At 43.4% G+C, this 20258-nt stretch overlaps 2 protein-coding genes across 4 annotated transcripts in view; one reads left to right on the top strand and one right to left on the bottom strand.

Annotated features, from left to right (window-relative positions):
• The window catches only part of LOC110979278 (tetratricopeptide repeat protein 8-like), a 112366-nt gene that overhangs the window by 20296 nt on the left and 71812 nt on the right, over window positions 1-20258 (top strand). The window lies entirely within an intron of this gene.
• The window catches only part of LOC147800303 (pleckstrin homology domain-containing family H member 1-like), a 79184-nt gene that overhangs the window by 19064 nt on the left and 39862 nt on the right, over window positions 1-20258 (bottom strand). The window contains exons 9-18 of one of the 2 annotated variants that reach the window (XM_087135515.1): window positions 19862-19956; window positions 18792-19077; window positions 16979-17124; window positions 12520-12630; window positions 8579-8735; window positions 6395-6576; window positions 5738-5923; window positions 3845-4066; window positions 2628-2807; window positions 314-540 (exon numbers count right to left, since the gene is read on the bottom strand). In XM_087135515.1, the coding sequence (XP_086991641.1) occupies window positions 314-540; window positions 2628-2807; window positions 3845-4066; window positions 5738-5923; window positions 6395-6576; window positions 8579-8735; window positions 12520-12630; window positions 16979-17124; window positions 18792-19077; window positions 19862-19956 (1792 nt within the window). The remainder of the gene's footprint in view (window positions 1-313; window positions 541-2627; window positions 2808-3844; window positions 4067-5737; window positions 5924-6394; window positions 6577-8578; window positions 8736-12519; window positions 12631-16978; window positions 17125-18791; window positions 19078-19861; window positions 19957-20258) is intronic. The other variant, XM_087135519.1, reaches the window with a different exon arrangement.

Below are 20258 nucleotides of genomic sequence, written 5' to 3'. Positions count from 1 at the left end.
CTCACAATTAGTGTGTAAAAGGCATGAGCGCGTCAACCAGCGCGTGAACCAACACGCGCGCCTACTCCATTCGTTTGCACTGCACTTTCTGGTCCAGAGTGACGTCACACTTTGGTACTCAATTCCTCTTGATGCCTGTTACTCCCACAAAAAACTGTTGAAATAATACGGCACATGTTGCTAGCAGCAAAAGATACAGAAATTGACTAGGAGGGGACTAGAGCCAGAGGCCTCTGAAAACTGTGCTGGCACTCTACCAACCAAGCTCTCCTAAACACGTATGCAGAGACCCGAACAAAAAGACACTACTCACTTTGTGTCGGCGTGCCGGCGCAGATGGGCCTTGAGAAACCAGAGGTACTTCTGCTGAGGTAGGAACAGCACGCAGCACATTGCCAGCAACTGCCAGGCCTGTGTGACCAGGTAGATCTCCTGCGGGTTGACCTGCCGGGGTTCAGAGGTCAGGTCAGTCATGGACGAGGGCCGCGACACCTGGGCGTCGCACCCAAACCAGGAGGAGAGACTCCCGCAGAGGAAGGACTGTGCAACCCGGCGGGATTGGGAGGGTGGGGTTTGCCGGCAAAGGAGTGGTGGGGATAGCCGCGGTGGAATGGTGGTGTTGGAATGGGAGAAGAAAACAAAAACAAAACACACAAAAAAAATAGCCGTGGGAATGACAAAAATAAACAATAAGCAAAAATAAATCAATAAGCAAACCAAAACAACACCAAGAAAAAAGAACTGAATATAAATCATGAACATCGCATTTTGAAAGAAGTCTTAGGCACTGAATTGAAGGCACTGAATTCAAGATAAGTTCAAATGTAAATCACGCTTTTTACTACATTTTTTTTTAGTAATTCTAGTGCCTGAAGCCTTGATAAACGGTTGGCCACTTCAAAAATATGAGCATGCCTTTAATTACTGATACTGACGTACTCAGAGAAGAAAATGTTCTCTTTTGCAAGTTTTTGGAATTGATGCATAAATAAAACAATCAGTTTAGTCGGTTCACTTTAAAACTTGTATTTGCATGTTTGTCAACTTCGTGAGCTAATTCCGTTTTTCTCTAACTCTATAGTGCCACACATTTTTAAACTGGTGTTAGTCAACAGCCTTTGTGCTAGTAATTGTGCACTGGTTCAAACAAACTAGCCTTATCTGCATTATTGTTGGTAAGTATTCAATTGTGCTATGAAAAAACTACAAACACTCGAGATGCATTCAATTATCTCAAATGTGATGTATGCTTTTTTAAAAGCTGCAAATAAAAATGTGTTTGCTGCAAACAACACTTTAAAAGCAAATCAAAACAGCACAAAACAACCAGAGTTACATGTAAATAAGACAGAAAAATCAAATGCAAATGAAAATCAAAGCAAGGGCAATTAAGCAGAGCAGGGTTAGGGGTCAAGGGTTATTAGAGGTCATGAGGGTTGGGTTGGTTTTTGAAAGGGACAACTGTAGCTTCAAAAAGCATTTTCTGGGGCAAGACAGGCAGGTTTCTTCATAGAACTGGCAGCCAGGCTCAGTGAAAGTCATGCAGCAATGAGGTTCTGTATAAATGCATCAGAGAAGTTTTGCGAACTCACAGCAACGGCAACTGCACCAAGTTTTCTTTGACATCTTAGATTACTACTGCCGCTTATAACCATGTTGGAAAACATAGGAGTACAACTACTTGAAACAAAACAACTGAGGGACCAATGAAAGCGATGGATGGCAGAATGTAATTGTGCACACAACCGTGTGTATGCAAAACCTCTCCATTCTTTGTACAAGGGATCTAATACTGCTTGCAAAGGCTTTTTATGTAATGATTCAAATACACTGCCAAATTTATCAGTTCAATTATTAAAAAGCTAACACAAGGTGCATCACTCCAAATGAAGCCATAATAGAATTCAGTTTGATCTCCCTAACGAGTGTATTGATTCCAAGTAAGCTTGCAGGCCACTCCACCCAGAAATATACAGGATGCATAAAAGGGCTGCCATAGTGACCAATATCACGTTAGAAACTGTGACCATAGCAACCAACCAGTTTCCTGCAAGCAATTACAATGGCCATGTATATCGTCGGAGTCTGAACAATGGCCACATTTCAACGCATGACTTGTGAAGGTCTCGGTTAGTGATGTAGTTGCAGCTCAGTGAAATCCAAGGGAAGCGTTTCTAACGCGTTGCAACAATTCTACAGGCTTTATAATGGTACAGCACAGCTGAATGCTCACTGTCAGTGCAATGCTGCACAAGGCACAAGGTTGAGAGCTGTCTTAGGTCTGTATTTGATTAGTTTGGGCCAAACCCACACCGAGCATGCCTTGGCAAACCTGAACTACTGGGCTATGTTCTACAAGCTCGCCTAAAAACAGAAAACAATTAATTTGAATGCAATATTTGGGGCAGAAAAAGAAATAAAAGCAAAGTTTTATATTTGTCTTTTGAGGTATCTCCTTATATTTGACATTTGTGACTGCTAGAAGATGTGGCTTTAAAAATGGCCACAAATTGGAGAAAGAAACCCCCGAATACATATCCCCCAAGTTTCTTGAATGCGGTGAGGAATTAATAACTCCAAGCCCCCCCAAACTGTGCCCTGGATGCCATCTCGGTTGCTAGGGTTACCTGTAAGCTCGCTGTGCCGGATCCCGGTGGACACCTGGTGGTCTGCTTGATCAGCTGGCAGTACATCTCGTTCTGGAGCTCCGGATGGGACAGGCAGGTCTGCAGTGCATTCTGGGCCAGGCTGATGTGGTAGTCGATGGCCAGCGTGTCCATCTGGACAGTGATGAAGAGGTTGCAGGACTGCAGACCACAACCAAATCAAACCCCGAAATTAGGACTTCCCTGAACTTGCACCTAGCCTGATAACCTACATCTACCATGTGTAGACCGGTCACACATGCAAATGCATGCAGGCACTGGAGGTTAGTTGTGCCCAATTGTAGCTACTTTTCTGTTAAGTTTGTGACACCTTTGGACATTTTATTGTTTTGCAACGCATGTAGTATTGTACCCTAGACCATCACAAGACCAGACACGAAACCGTTTACAAGGAGTGACAGGGGAATGCTTTTGTTGGAGTTGGTTTGAGACTTTTTTTTGTGTGACATAAATTCAGACTGGAAGTCTTGTGAAAGTCTTGAGAGGTTTAAAGGCTTTTAGAAGGGATACCAACTCCTTGGGGCTGTCAATCAAGTATGTACACACAGAGTGTTGGCCTTTTTTATCTCCCCACAAGCATGGCATGCAAAGCAACTCTAACACCTCCCTCCAAGTGTGCACATGCATTCCATACGGCCCTTTGACTTACATGTATCAAAGCAATGATACCAATTTACTGGTAAGATCCCCAATTGTCAGAGGTGAAAGGTAATGTGTTGTAACATTTTTCGGTATAAAAACTGGAGAAAGTACATTAATTTCATGTCAATTTATAAAAAGCAATTCAGGTGTGTGTATTGTCTCAGACCCCCCCCTGTAAGCGATGATGACAATCCACTGCCCCGCCCCACTGCTTTGTGTGTATCTAAGAATGAATGGCCCCTTATCCTAGACATATACTAGCCAAAGAGTCCAGAAAATCCATTTGTACTTTAGGAAACATCCACTATTTAGGTTATGCATGGCAGCCAACTTCCTGTTCAGTACTTTTGTTCTGTAGTTATCCACATGATTATACCTTTTAAGCATGTCCCCCGTAACAAAAGCACTGACCGGGAAGATGGCTGCCATGCATACCCTCTGTAGGAAAAAAAAAAAATGGCTGCCTCCCTCAGGTTTTTTTATAAAACCTCAATGCAAAACTAACTTCTTCTCTTACACTGCCAAAAACAACAGACCTTGCCGAGTTTGACAGCCTCCTTCTTCAGGGGTTCGGAAGGCAGCGTGGTCAGTGGCTTCTCGATGCTCTCCTTGCTGTAGCACAGCATGGGATGCTTCCAGTAGGGGCTCTGGGGGTTGCCCTCTGCGACCATCAGCCTGGAGATCAGCTTCTCAAACTCGGTGCCCGCGTCTGAGTTTCCCCCGCCCGATGCCACCAGAAGATGATACAGCCAGTTATCCTGCGCAAGCAAAACAAGAGAAACTGCTTAATGTACAAATGAGGGAGTTTCATTCAATAAGATTAATTTCTTTTATGCACAAGTAGTAAAATATAGCCTAAGAGAGATTCTCTCAATGTCTCTGGTAAATATTTCCCTTCAAAATTATACTTGCCACATCAAGTTTCCCTCCTGAGCACAGGTGGCATAGCCAGGGAAGGGGGAGTTGTTTGATTGTTGCCAATCTTTTTAAAAATTCATTATTCTTTGTTAGGAATTGAAAATACAAACAAATTTAGAAATAGCGTCTTCACCTTCCTTTCAAGGGGATTTCTTTTATAATTTATGGACATTCATTTCAGGAAACAATTGCCATCTTCCACATGCCAACCCCCCCCCACTCAAAGCTGGGATATGCCAGTGGTTCCTTATGGGAGGAATGTTTTAAACACTGTTACTGTTCTATTTCCAGTGCACTGTCAACTTACAAACAAATTTACAATCTAGTATTAATCCCTTTTTCATCTATCACTTAACACGATAAACTCTTCCCAAAAACTAGGGCTTTAAAAGTGCTGTGAAAAATGTGTATTTATACGCTTTTAAAATTTCAGTGCCCCATTTTGGCACTTTTGTGAACATTTACAGACTAGAAAACTAACAGAAAAAGTTCAACTGTCCAGAGTTCAACTGTCCAGGGTTCAACTGTCCAGGGTTCAACTGTCCAGGGTTCAACTGTCCAGGGTTCAACTGTCCAGGGTTCAGCTGTCCAGGGTTCAACTGTCCAGGGTTCAACTGTCCAGGGTTCAACTGTTCTGGGTTCAACTGTCCAGGGTTCAACTGTCCAGGGTTCAGCTGTCCAGGGTTCAACTGTCCAGGGTTCAACTGTCCAGGGTTCAACTGTTCTGGGTTCAACTGTCCAGGGTTCAACTGTCCAGGGTTCAACTGTCCAGAGTTCAACTGTCCAGGGTTCAACTGTCCAGGGTTCAACTGTCCAGGGTTCAACTGTCCAGAGTTCAACTGTCCAGAGTTCAACTGTCCAGAGTTCAACTGTCCAGGGTTCAACTGTCCAGGGTTCAACTGTCCTGGGTTCAACTGTCCAGGGTTCAACTGTCCAGGGTTCAACTGTCCAGGGTTCAACTGTCCAGAGTTCAACTGTCCAGGGTTCAACTGTCCAGGGTTCAACTGTCCAGGGTTCAACTGTTCTGGGTTCAACTGTCCAGGGTTCAACTGTCCAGGGTTCAACTGTCCAGGGTTCAACTGTCCAGGGTTCAACTGTCCAGGGTTCAACTGTCCAGGGTTCAACTGTCCAGGGTTCAGCTGTCCAGGGTTCAACTGTCCAGGGTTCAACTGTCCAGAGTTCAACTGTCCAGGGTTCAACTGTCCAGGGTTCAACTGTCCAGGGTTCAACTGTCCAGAGTTCAACTGTCCAGAGTTCAACTGTCCAGAGTTCAACTGTCCAGGGTTCAACTGTCCAGGGTTCAACTGTCCTGGGTTCAACTGTCCAGGGTTCAACTGTCCAGGGTTCAACTGTCCAGGGTTCAACTGTCCAGGGTTCAACTTTCCAGGGTTCAACTGTCCAGAGTTCAACTGTCCAGAGTTCAACTGTCCAGGGTTCAACTGTTTGCGCATGTGTAACTGGCACATGCACCAACAGGTGATACAACCCAAAATGGCTGAGAGAGGACCTGCCTTCTCTTCTTTACTGTTGAAGACTAGATACGTTGGGCTTGGATTGGGCTTGTCTGGCTTCTTGGCCGGCGCCAGGCACAGGGAGTACTTGCTCTCTGTCTTGCCGTCCCCTTCATCATCTGAGTTCTGTGACTGGTCCACCTCCTCCACCGATGCCTCGCCAATGTCGATGGTGCCGATGGGAACCTTGTGATAAATTAAAAATGATCCAAACAATATGAGTCTCTGGACCTATTTGATCGGATTCCCTGTTAAGTTGGCTAGAGTACTTTTGAGAAGTTTCCTCTGCTGGTAAGGGAATATCAACTCTAAACGTACCACTAAATCAACCGAGAAGTAAACCTGACTCTTGGTACACAGAGAAAAAAAACATGCACTACTGATTTTCAGTGCTGTCTCTATTGCACAAGCTGAAGACGAGTGAGTTGTGATGAACAGATGCCCTTTGTTAGCTTCTTCCTGTGTCTCAAGATACAGGTACGATCAAACATCTTATTTATGCCCTGAATTTATCTCATACTTGCATTATAAGCAGTCTGCATAGTTTGCAAGTACCGAGAGAAACGCTGACAAGTGACAACATAATTCAGGAGTTCTGAGAAGCAGTGAGCCTGTATTTCCTTAGTTTACAAGTTTAAGACCACATGGAGGACGTACCTTGTCCCCCTGTTTCTTGTAGTAGCTGAATGTCTTGACCGCCAGGACACACCAGCAGGTCTTGGAGTGTCCGTTCTTGACCTTGGTGAGCCAGGACTGGATGCTAGGCTTGACCTCCTCGCTGCTGCTGCCTTTGTCCATCATGGCCCTGGTGTTGTAGCGGCACAGGACGTTGTTCAAGACTGGAATGCGGAAACCGGGAAAGGCAAGGCTTGGAAAATATGATATGGTTTGCACTATTTGGGTGAGACAAGCAGGATGATCCAATAAGCACACTTGGCAATGTGCCTAGGGCCTACAGAACAATTTGAGCGCCTATGAAAATACCACAGATTGCCAAAAAACTCCAACACCCGGAAATCAATAACCAAGGGATTAAGTTTTAGGGTCTCTCTGATTTTCTACTTATGGAAAGCTAATCAGTATACAGATGATAAAATACTGTATAATAGATGTAGGGAAGCATGTTTTAGGGGTCACCATAGTTTATTTGGCACATCGCCCAGCCCGTTGGAAATGTAAAACAAATGCCCATGAAGAAAGTGCGGTGGGCGTGCGAGTGACATATTCCTTTCCAGTGTGGGCACCACAGAGTGAGTATCTTGGGGTTAACCTGTCACCATGAAAACTAGCCTCTTACGCTATATAGCTGATTTGTAGTCTCTTCACCTTCGCAATCTATGATTCCATAGTGTGTGACCCGACTTGGTAAATTTTGGGGTCATAGCAGAAGGCGGAATGAGTGATTTTGGAGTGAAAATTCACTGTCTTGATTGTAAAAGTTTCACGTGAAGCGTACATATTGTTCACTGTAAATTGTACTTCAGCTGTTTGTTGGTGTGGTGACTCGTATGATTTACACTAGGGTTTCTATCTTTACTCCACACAATATTCATTATTAGATATTGTCTAGAAGGCCAAGTCCACGGTCGCACACTGGCCTGACATTCGGGGAATTCAAGGAATATGGAATTTCATGTAAAGAAAATAAAGGAATAACAAGAGATTTAGGTAAATTATAATTAATTGTAATCAAACCTAGATATTTGAACCCTCAAAAGTTGACGTGCAATAAAACTCTGTATAATTGAGACAGTTACATTTGGACTCTTTCTGCCCGTCTTCCTTTGCCTTGGCGTCCTTAAACTAACAATTTAAGCGGACCTCCTAAATAGATGGCCTATCACTACATTGTAAAACATAGCACCAATATGAAATAAAATGCTCCAGCACCTGCCAGCACTATCAAATTTAAATTATGCTGGTGCCAGTGACTTGGGTGGAGTAGGCCCCATGACCTGGGGCTTACGGTAGATACCTATAGAGCAGCTAATCCATCCCTGGTGAGACAGGCTCTGCACCAGTATCATTTCCTTGAGGACTAGTAGACAAAATCCTCAAGCTACACATACATGTACAATCTGGGGGCTTAACCACTTCCCCCTGAAGGATGTGTTATGATGAAGGGATTCCCTATGCTCATCATACGGAGGATGTTTAGACACATCTTGGCCAATTTTCTACGCAGTGTCCGGTGACGTGTACACTCATCTGTATGCTTGAGTGATTCCCTTTGAGTTGGTACACGTACATGCACAGAGACTCCAAATAGTCAATGGAGGCTGAGTGTGTGTGCGTGGAGCCCTCAAGTGGCAGTAAACATCTACCGGAAGTAGTGGTAAATATCGCTCCACAATATAATCTCAGAGTCACAAAAACCAATGTCACACAGATCTTCAAAATTATGACCATATGTGGTCAGCATGTGTAAAGTCCAACTCAGCAAAGGACTGTGGCTATGACATCTTGTCTGGCTGAAAATAACGGAGCTCCTGGCACAAATTCGTTCACAGAGTAGTAGAGATGACAAGTGGTTAAACACATGCCCTCCTGCATTTTAGTGCCGATGTCTCACAACACAGCCACTCAGCTTCCACATGTCAGCTAGCAACTTGGAATCTAATATGACAGTGAGAATCACCCTCTGTGACCATTGATAGAAACGAGATGTTCCAAATCAAGATTCTGTGGGTCCAACAAGTGAAGCGTACAACAATTTCCATTCACAAATCAAGTCTCATTTTGAAGGAGTTCTTTCAGATCGACATGTCCATGTAGGGTGGCACGAAACAGGTTCAAGCCCTGCTACAGATATAAGAGAAACGCTTGTTAACATTTCCATACCTGTAATCCACTCTTCCATGACAGCAGAAGACCCTGCAGTTAAGTAGTATGTCCTCTTGGTGGTGACAAGTTCAAATGTCAAGGAGCCCTCTGACCGGGAGATCTTAGTCAATGTGTCCAGGGGTATTCTTCCTCTTGGCTTCCGACTGGATTCATTCTGGAGAGGAGGGAGGGAGGTCAAGGGGAAAATAACAGGATGCAAAGGGAAAAGGTCAACCGGGCCACCTTGTCTGATCAATTTGGTCCAGCTGCAGCTTGACAACTTTGGGATACTGTGCCTGTGACCACAGACCGGGAGAGCATCTGACAGTAAGTACGGTATGTCTAAATTATTTGGCTGTGGCTTGAAATTAAACACAAGTCTGTGGAGAGTGGCTACAGCAGGGACCATTGACTTGTATGTAATTTCAATCCGCAGCCAAGTAATTTCGACACTGCCTACATGTAAGTCTCACCCAAAGCTACAAGTGGCTAGGACCTGGGCCCGGTTTCATACAGCTGATAAGCACAGCAGCCGGCATTAAGCATGTTCCTAGCAAAACCTTGGGTTACCAGCCGATATGCTATGATATCTTACAGTGCTTCCGACTGGTTCCTGGTGGAAGTTTTTTGTTTGATCGGCACATAAGCATGCTAAGCAGCATTTTCCGCATAGCAGCTCAGTGAATACAGGCCCTGCTCTTATCTTGAGGTTCCAGAGTAAAAGAATTACAACCCACACCCAAGATATACTGCATATACAACACTATTTGAATTTTCTTCAGTGGTAAGGATAGGATTTTACATGGGAAAGCAAAGCAGGGCCCTAGAATTTCATGGGGTGGTAGTGAACATGCAGGGATGTGAAGCTACATGTATACAATACTCTCTGCCTATTATAACTGTACGGTATGAGCCACACATGTAAACTAACAACCTAGTGGTCACAGCTATTGTTTCAAGCACACTAATGACAAACTGCAAAAGTTTGAGTCTTTCCTTCTGATATTGAATTTCAATGACACAATATGTGCAGGGCGAAAGGGGTCCATAAACAAACTCCTTAGCGGTGACAGAGACACCAGCACTGAGTAGCAGGGGTTTAGATAATTTTCTTCAAGCCATGAGTACAATACTCACTTCCTTGGTTAGAGCAGAGTACAGTACTCTTGCCCTGAGTATTGTTTGGTATTGTACTATTCTTCTTCATGAGAGGGAGAGTATTGTACTCCCTGAGAGGTGGAGGAACTGAGTAGCAACATGATGTGAGTTAGCCCTTTTGCCTTAGTAAATATAAAAATACTTGTTCTTTCTCTTGAAAAAAACAACAAAAAAAACAGGGCTTGGTGATAACCATGAACTCACGTAAGTCCGTATCCCGCCCGTGTACGTAGGCATGTGTGAGGCTACCACGTGGGGACGCCATGTTGACCGGCCACTGTGAGCACACGCCCAGTGGTTGCCATTCAGATAATCATGATCCACTTCATCGCTCGGCAGTCAAATGCGCTCACACTCACAATCTAAACCTCAATCTTTCTAAGGTGTTTCAGACTCAAATTTAAAAAAATGATACCTGGTTTCTTGCCAATGTACCGGAAAGCCTCTAAACATGTTAAAACGCCACTTGAAAAAATGTCTGTGTTTAGCGGAGCAAAACATGCAGAAAATTTCATGTTTTTAAGTGGAGCTTTTGATGAGGAGTTTGGGCAACACAAACCCTATCCATCCATGCAAAAATCGATGAAAATAGTGTGGTCCCCGCATGCTAGAAATCAATTTTACTGCACCGTGTCTTCAAAAATGATCCATGTGCACAATGTGTGTGCAGTAGCTCATTTCGGTCTACAACACATTTTGCTTCAGGCCGGGTCCTTCCCGTCGATTCAGATTTTCTGAATAAAAAACTGTACGCAGAAGAACATGACCAAATTGGTTCAGTAGTGTCCGCTGCCAATGTTACCCTGTTGGGTGGGGTGTAAACAGAAACTTATGGTACTCTTTCTATAGTAGAAATCACTTTGTATTTTACGTTCTGCATGAGGTTTTATGCTGCGTATTTTGACTGAATTTCCAAGTTGGATAGCATATATATGCCAATACGCACGTTATCTAAACCCCTGCAGTAGGCAGTATGCCCGGCAGCGTCTTACAGTCTCTCGTGATGAATCAAGGTTTGCTGTCTCTGGCAAACTAGGAAACACCAGAAAGCAGCGATGTCACTGCGCATGCTTTGGGATGCAATGCCGAGCCACAGTCTGAAATGGTTCTCTTACTTTGCAGTGTTTGAATGTGACATTTGTTATGTCACGCCTTGGACAATGTAATTTCACTGTTTCACAACAGTCACAAGTCCTATTTCTATGGATGTAGATGTAGCTTGCACCAATGTGTACATGTACATAATACACACGGTACATTTCCCCTGTGTGCATACTTTTGCAAACATGACTGCACTCAAGTTAGTTGCCAAATGACTTGAAATTTCTCGAGCCTATCCCAAGTGACTACCTCACCAAGCGGTTACTTGGTTAAGTATCCAAAATTCACCGTTCAAAATTCAAAATCATGGTGGCTTCGTCTATACACTAATCGAGTAACCAATAGTCCAAGCCATGACTGCGGTTGAACCAGCAGCCGATTTCACAAAACTTTACGTAATGGTGTAACTCCACTTACACCACATTTTATTGCATAAGTTGCGCAACAAATTATGACCGATTTCACAAAACCCACACACTGAGTAGGTCCGCAACTTATGCAACAAATTATGGCGTAACTTACTTAGTCATTTTAGATGGCGTAAGTTGCGCCAAACGAAGCGAAAATGAATGATTTGACTTGCTTATCGGGTCTGGTTAAGCCTCGTCATTGCTGAAATTATTAAAGATTATACTAGAAATGGGCAACTTTGTTCCAAAGGGGAAAAATAAACTTGTTTGGCTGTGAGAAAACTGCAAAACTTTTTATCCAGTTCCGACGAAAAAAGACGAAAACTTTTTCAAAATTGCAGGTGGATGTGATTCAATGCCTGTTTGATGACTGCTGTTATAAGAACAGCCGTCGTAAAAGCTGTTTTTGTCCTCGTCCAAGAAATTTAATATAATTAAACTGTGGCGCATCTACTCAACATTTCATGAAATTGAACGTTAGCATATCGCGCAGCAACAGCATAAATTTGTGGCACAAGACTTACGCATGGTTCAAAGTTACCCCACATTTCATGAAATCGGCTGCAGGCTTGCATGCTGGTGGTAAATACGCCTTGCAAGCCTCTCCAACCAATGGGGCACTGTGACTTACTGAAGCATACACACTCAAGTTAAATGAATGCGCGCCGGTGTGGTGGCACCATAGTAATGGCGTCTCCTCAGACTGGTCTCCACTAATTCTTATTGGACACTTTGGTTAATAGCCAAGCCATTTCTCATACACGCATTTACACGTACGTACATATTCACCCCCATCATACATGCACACTGCACTTCTGAAGATAAGAATTTGGGCATCATATTTTTCCAGCAGCTTTAGAACATCGCGTGTGCTTACACGTATTTTCTAACACAGCAACAATATAGATCACATGCTGCAGTGAACCATGAGAACCTACATGTTCCTCATTTTGAGAAAAGCAACTATATATATGTAGCAGCACTTCTGACAGATCTGCTTTCTAAAGAAATGAAGTCTACTCAATGAATGCTCAACAACACTTGCACCATCATCCGTCAACAGGTGTCCTTCCCAGCGCTCTGAGCATAGGTTAAAACTGCCACAATAGCACTGTGAACTTTCATCAGATGTGACAACTCCACGGTAAAAATCATCAAAAATGGTGGGGTGCAAGAGTGCAAACACCACATTTTCACACCATGGCAGAAATGAAATGGCTGTGACCATGCCCGGGAAATTGAAATAAACTCTCCAAAACTTGAGGCAATGTATTAACAGCAGTGACTTACCATTGACTTATAGTAGCAGAGTTCACCGTCTCTTAGAACAAACCAACGCCGCTTCCAACTTTTCATCCTCCCCCCAAACTTGGTCAGCCAACCGCTCTTCTCCAGGGGACCCTGTTGGCAAACAGATCAAATTTTACACAACATTTTTCTTCTCTTCTATAAGAATTCGCAGCACTCTTTTTCTTCAGAAGGACCTTGCACAAATTGGAAAATGCATTCAGAAAATTAAAAAGCACCAGTAAATTTCCTTCTTTCTGTCTTAACTGGAAGAAATGCATGAATCCTAATGAAGAGAGTTAGGGTCATTCTCAGCTCACAGCTCTTACATGTACACTGCTTCATTACTGATGCCCAACAGCGATTTGAGCGATTCAATGAATAATTTCCTAGGCAACACTGCGCACCAACCCAAAGCCAATCTGAAACACGCTGAGTGAATTAAAGTGCCGGAAGGGGCCACTGGCTCCCCCGAGAAATCATGCCAGCTTCTCCCCAGCTCAATTTCCCCAAAACTTCCTTGTAAGATCCAGGGGTCTCGAGAAAGCTGGCCCCTTTTTACTGGAAAGCAAAAGGCACGTTTTTGGAAAACAGGACGCTGGAACACGTGGTTCGTGTTTATGATGCCAAAGCTGACAACATTCCGCACCCATGAAAAACAAGACAAATGTCAAACGTTTCCACTGTGGGGTAAATCTGTCCAGCGGCGGGATAATTTGAACTTCCTGGACTGGGGGTAAAAGTTTTAACTGCGTCTCTCTGTCAGGAATACTAAATGGGAGGGGGGGATTTAGATCCCCGGCTGGCAAGAAATGCAAGCACTCTGGCCAAATAACCTGCATTTCACAGCCAATTAGTGCAGAGAAAAACATGCAAATAAGTCAAATCTGACAAGTGTATTTATATGTATATGAGTATGCCAAAAAAACACATTGAAAATACACGCGAAGGAATCAGACATCTTAAGATTAGCAGTTCCAACTTAATATAGAGCATTCCGGAACAAACAAGTCAGCATTCAACAGAGCGGACACTTTTAAAAATAATTAGGTGTAGGTTACTGCCGTCACAAAAGCAACCACGACTTCAGCTGTGCTGGCTAATCCAATGAACACAATTAAGAAATCGCGACTAGGGGAGCAGCAGGCTTCCACTCTGGTATTATGCACATTTTATGCTCGTTTGAGTTAAACTGTAAAGGTTGAGAAAATGCACAGTTCCTCAAAACTAAGCAAGGCATAAAGAATAGGAAATCTCATTCTGCCTTCCAACTGTGGTCACAGGAGAGCGAAAACGGACCACTGGGACCTGTTTGTGAGGATTTACATGTACCTTGATTTGCCTTGCCATTTCCAGGACTTTGATAATGACATTATTAAAAAAGGACTTAACAAGGACAACTCAATTTGGCACAAGCTGCGGCTGGTTTCAGGAAACGCTAAGACGCGTCTTAGGAAGGGTAACTCATCCTAAGATGCGTCTCGCCCTAGGATCGATTTCACCAAACTTAGGACACGTTCAACGCATCCTCACTTCCCTAGCAACGCGGCCGAACCCGTCTTAACTTAAGATCAGTATTGGGGCCGTCTTATCTCGATGCAAACCTTTGCATTTTTGTAGAAAACAGCGAAATGGGGCTTATGCTTATTGCTGATCACGAAGCTCGGCGGGCAATAAGGAGAGAGAGAATATTTAGAGACAGGAGAAATCCACTAAATAGCTTGAATGATGAGGAAGTTTTCCGAAGATATAGGTTCACGCAAGAAGGGATATTTCGAGTTCTGGAAAGAGTAGAAAATGACTTGGAGCCGGACACCCGGGTAAGAAGGCTGTATTGTTGACGTCCTTGACGTGGTGCAGTGCAGCCCCTAACGTGCAGTGCTTTACAACAGCAACATGTTACCTAAAATTTCCCTACTATTATAACTTCATGAAATTTCCAATCCTCTGATTGATGAAATTCAATTTTACCAAGGCAAACATGCTAATTTCTTACGGACGAGTGGATGGGCATGTGGGTGAAAAAAATGAAAACTGACGGACTTGAATTTCTTAAAGTTTAATGTAGGATCATCTGAGGTTTGCCTGTTGCGCCACTTTAGTCAGATCAGCGGAACTGGAGCCCAATTTTTGTTGCGCCACTTTAGTCAGATCAGCGGAACTGGAGCCCAATTTTTGTTGCGCCACTTTAGTCAGATCAGCGGAACTGGAGCCCTATTTTTGGTGCGCCCCTTTAGTCGAATCAGCGGAACTGGAGCCCAATTTTTGGTGTACCACTTTGGTTAGATCAGCGGAACTGGAGCCCTATTTTTGTTGCGCCACTTTAGTCAGATCAGCGGAACTGGAGCCCTATTTTTGGTGTACCACTTTAGTCAGATCAGCGGAACTGGAGCCCAATTTTTGTTGCGCCACTTTAGTCAGATCAGCGGAACTGGAGCCCTATTTTTGGTGCGCCCCTTTAGTCGAATCAGCAGAACTGGAGCCCAATTTTTGGTGTACCACTTTGGTTAGATCAGCGGAACTGGAGCCCAATTTTTGTTGTGCCACTTTAGTCAGATCAGCGGAACTGGAGCCCAATTTTTGTTGCGCCACTTTAGTCAGATCAGCGGAACTGGAGCCCAATTTTTGTTGCGCCACTTTAGTCAGATCAGCGGAACTGGAGCCCAATTTTTGGTGTACCACTTTAGTCAGATCAGCGGAACTGGAGCCCAATTTTTGTTGCGCCACTTTAGTCAGATCAGCGGAACTGGAGCCCAATTTTTGTTGCGCCACTTTAGTCAGATCAGCGGAACTGGAGCCCAATTTTTGTTGCGCCACTTTAGTCAGATCAGTGGAACTGGAGCCCAATTTTTGTTGCGCCACTTTAGTCAGATCAGTGGAACTGGAGCCCTATTTTTGTTGTGCCACTTTAGTCAGATCAGCGGAACTGGAGCCCTATTTTTGTTGTGCCACTTTAGTCAGATCAGCGGAACTGGAGCCCTATTTTTGTTGCGCCACTTTAGTCAGATCAGCGGAACTGGAGCCCAATTTTTGTTGCGCCACTTTAGTCAGATCAGTGGAACTGGAGCCCTATTTTTGTTGTGCCACTTTAGTCAGATCAGCGGAACTGGAGCCCAATTTTTGTTGCGCCACTTTAGTCAGATCAGCGGAACTGGAGCCCAATTTTTGTTGCGCCACTTTAGTCAGATCAGCGGAACTGGAGCCCAATTTTTGTTGCGCCACTTTAGTCAGATCAGCGGAACTGGAGCCCTATTTTTGTTGCGCCACTTTAGTCAGATCAGCGGAACTGGAGCCCAATTTTTGGTGTACCACTTTAGTCAGATCAGCGGAACTGGAGCCCAATTTTTTTTTTTTTTTCAATTGACCCCTTTTCAATTTATTTTAGGCACTTATATCTAGTATAAAAGGCCTTTGAGGTTAATGCTAGTTCGAATTTACAAATTCAGTAGAATTCAGTAATGCAGATCAAGGCACCAAATATCAATCTTGCATAAATTGTACACAAAAATCTCTTTTTCTACTTGACAATAACAATTTTCCATTTTCCTTTGGCATTTAAGTAAATGGAAATTAGCAACTTTTTCTCAGAAATGTTTTCAAAGGGCATACTCTAGGTTCAAAATGTTATACACTAAAGAATGTTACACGAACAGCGCGTGCTTCTATTTACATGTACATGACTGCAACCCCTCCTTGACTGTTTGGAAAAGCCTAGTCATTTTTCCAAATCTTATAAAAATTACACTTTTCACACCAATTAGCTGTTTAAAGGTTTCAACCAGTTTTCGTACATCAAAGAGGAGTTTAACATGCCAACAAAAGTGACTGTAAGAAAAATGCACCGCATAGAGGCTTTCAACTTATCAACACTGTAAAAGTTTTGAAGAACTGTGATAATGGCCTCATGTATTTTCTCAGTTTTCCAAATTCCAAATGAATGGGCTCGAAATAATTTCTTTTGAAATTGCAATTTAACGATTCATGCGACCCGACTGCACACAACATAAACGATGACGAGGAACACACTGAAACCTACCAAATTTATCTAGAAACGTACATGTATATACTTACGTGTGTTGAAGTAGAACAGACGAACTTTTGCCGGGTGTTTTTCACCCAATCAGCCATCTTGAATTTACTGTGCAAAGCTACCAACGGCTGTTGCGCGTATCGCAGGAAATAACTTTATCAAACACGACACAAAATATGAGCAAAATATTTAACGATATTATGCATGCGTCTTGCCTAAGAAGCGTTTCGTGAAATCGATCCTGGGACGGGTCTTAGCTAAGATCGATCTTATCGCAGGGACTCGTCCCAAGTTCTAAGATGAGTTGCAAGATAAGACGAGTTTCGTGAAATCGGCTGCTGGTGTCCTACTGGTATGTCAATGAAATATTTGAGAAGTAAAGCCCTCGAGACCAGAGTTGAAGATAGCGGTAGCATGACTAGACACACTGACCTTACGGACGTTCTCGGCAGTAAAGGCCGCACAAGTCTTGAGTAGTTTGGGCTCAGGCTCATCCGAGTTTGTACTGTCACTGCAAGAGATTGCATCTGGGGGTATTGCATAATCTGCCTCTGAGCTACCTGACTGGGCAGACACACCTGGCATTCAAAAAAGAGAGGTACATGTATGCCATTGGTTGAGAAGCCCTGTATTGTGCACCTGTCATGTTCATTGAAGATTTAATAACAAGACACACATGCAGTGTTGTACCTTTTAACAAGCTAATACTTTGGCAATAAAATGACTTGTCACCTCACTATTCTTACGGATATAGAGGTTTTTCATGTGATGTAACTTGACGGGCATAGGCATTTCAGGGAGCATTCCATGTCTGTGGAGGTGCCTGCATCTTCGAAAGTGTGTATTTCTATTGGCAGTTTCATGTAAGTCAGAATGTCGAGAGACTTCGAAGGCATGCACATTTCCACACGCATCTGTGCAAATTGAACGCCGACTCAAAAATCATGTGACTCAAAATCCTCTATATGGGTTCCAAATATTAAACAATTGACTCTAGTTTAAAACCGTGAATGTTTATGAATGCAATAGTAAGAATGATTTCTTGATGTCATCAAATAAATTAGTCTTGCCACTGCAAAACATGAAGCATTCATCTATTTGTTTCAAAAACTCTGAATAAACCCTCTTTCTGTACAGGTCCCCGTTCTACTTTCTTGGCTTGACGTAAAAACACGACACAAAGTGTTCGCATTCTGAGCCACAATGAAAGCTGATATTATTTGAGTGAAAACTGTGGAGAGTTCCTTTTGATTCATATTCCACAAGATTCTCTTTTGGTTCAAACGACCTCACCCTTCTGTACTCTGCACTTTTTAACTCAAAAGTGGCTCTGGTGACTTGTGACTGATTTTGTCAGGTTGAGTCACAAATGTTGTACAACACCACATGCAAGCAATATGCAATCGCACCAAAGTTATCAATTTGACAATAAGGGTTCAGAATAGGAAACCCATCCACTCTTTCCGACAATAAAAGTCTTACAAAATATGCACTTTAAGTTCAATGTTAGTACTGCATATTTGCAATAGGCACCGGGCTTCCTATGAACTGATTCCGGAAGAGTAGTGAGCTAGTCAACAGGGCATGCTCAAAATGAAGTACATGTACGTAAGTCATGCATGTCATTCAAGAACAGCAACATGTGTGAGGTCTGCCCTATTGCGGCAGCATGCTGACTAATATGCTCTGAGCGTGTGTGAGCTGGGCATGATGCCAGGTGCGCTGTTCTTGATTGACCTTTTCTTATAGAGTACCAAAGTGAATAAGTCACAATTATGCGCGTAGTAGGCAATAGCAGGAGAACCAATGTGTGAACCAACACGTGCCCGACGTTACTTCATTCGTTTGCACTACGCATCCTGGTTCAAATGACGTCATGCTTCTGTACTCTGTCGAAGTGGCTCATCAGAGTAGGGGATGTCTGACTTCTGCACTTCAAGTATATCACACTACGACTGAGTATCTAGCATCATCAGAAAGCATTCAGACGACGTTTTCAACTATGGCGACATTCATAACGTAAGATATTATCAGATGCCTGAGGCACAATTCCAGTCAAACACAGTTCTGATTCCAATCAGCAAGTCTCCATGTGGCCAAGTTTGCATTCAGTACTCATGATGAACACTTATCACCCCTTTAGCATGATTACTACATGCACCTGAACAAGTGGAGTTTGCACTTGGATCTGCCAGAAAGAAAGGGACAGTTATTAAGGGACGATGTGAGGCTTTGTGTTATTTACCCCTCTTTAGGCCCAGCATTGGGGTGGAGGGCGTGCCTCCAATGCCAATGAGTTTCCGGGACGGGCTCCCACTTGCGAGGGCGCTGCCGCCGCCGCCACCGCCACTGCCACCGATCTTGCTTCCACTCTTGGCCGGCGAGGCGCTTGGGGAGGGCCTCCTTCCCAGCGTCCCCACGGCCGATTGGATGTGCTGGGAGAGCTTGCCGCCACCTCCAAGGCAGTGCTCCTCATCTGAGGAGTCCGAGGAATCCCCACTGAATGGCGTGCTGCGTATTTGGTCAGCATGCTGAGAGAAAGAGAGGAGGGGGGGATGAGGGATGGAGGTGAAGGAAACCAGGAAACATAAAAAAAAAATTGTGGGTGGATTCAGCCAATAAAAAAAGTTGAAGGCTGTGTGAGGTTTGGACGGATGCCACCGAGGATGCAGAAGTACTCTCCTGGGAGTCTTTCTCCCTGTAGTGCGTTAATTGGATTTAACTTGTTTTCAAGTTGGGGGGCAGGAAAATGTGTATTTAAATAGCATAAATAAGTAGAAAGGAAAGTTTGTTTTTTTCCCTCTGAATAACAGGATCTGTGAGAGAAAAACATAAAACTGATATAATTTCCTGTGAAGTACAGCATTAAAAGCAAGCTGGTGTATTTTTAAATGACAACCTGAGAACTCTGCTTTCATTCCAATTTGAAAGGAAGGCGGACTTCACTAAAAGCAAATATAACAGCATTTTTCCTTAAAACCTGCTGAGATTTGCATCCTGGGCTCTTCAGCAGATGTTAAAAATTTCACATATATCCAATAATCACACAGCATTTTCAGTTTTTTTTTTCAGCTTTTCAGAATGAAAGAAAATCTTGCATTTCTTCCTTTATGTATGTCTAATAAATGTGGAAGTTAGTTATTTATCAATAACACAACAGGATTAGAACACAAACCAGACTAAATGGCTTCGATCAATATAATGCATAATGAATGAGGTATGACCTTGACAAAAAAGACCTTGTAGTTTTCAACTCAATATACCACTGAAGATCAAAAACAGGAGGGGGGGCAACTGAGGTCAAGGAATACTTACCCCTCTGAGAGTGGTATAAACCGGTACGGACATGTCTTTGTACATGGCTGCGGTGCTAGAGCCTTCCCAAGATTGGCATATAGGGGCAGGACAAGCTTTGGAGAGGAGAAACACAACAGCTTTGGACAAATGCAATGTATTTTATAATTATGGTGAGATTATTTTTCTGTCATCTGCAGTCTGGTAGATCTGCAGGGACCTCCACTGATTCCAAAATGTCCTCTTGCATATATCACAGGGAGTAAACAGGGGCCAATTTCATAGAGCTGCTTAAGCACAAGATTTGCTTAAGCGCGAGAAGACCTTACTTGATAAATCAGGTAACCAGCCAAAACTCCATGTGATGTATATTGTCTTAGCATTGTACGAAGCTGTTTTTGGGGTTAGCATGACAATT

Source organism: Acanthaster planci, linkage group LG01, assembly GCF_054643075.1.
Source record: "Acanthaster planci isolate LZ-2023a linkage group LG01, COTS_SCS, whole genome shotgun sequence".
Lineage (NCBI taxonomy): Eukaryota > Metazoa > Echinodermata > Asteroidea > Valvatida > Acanthasteridae > Acanthaster > Acanthaster planci.
The sequence above is the reverse complement of the archived record's forward strand: the minus strand, read 5'-3'. Positions and strand labels throughout refer to the sequence as shown.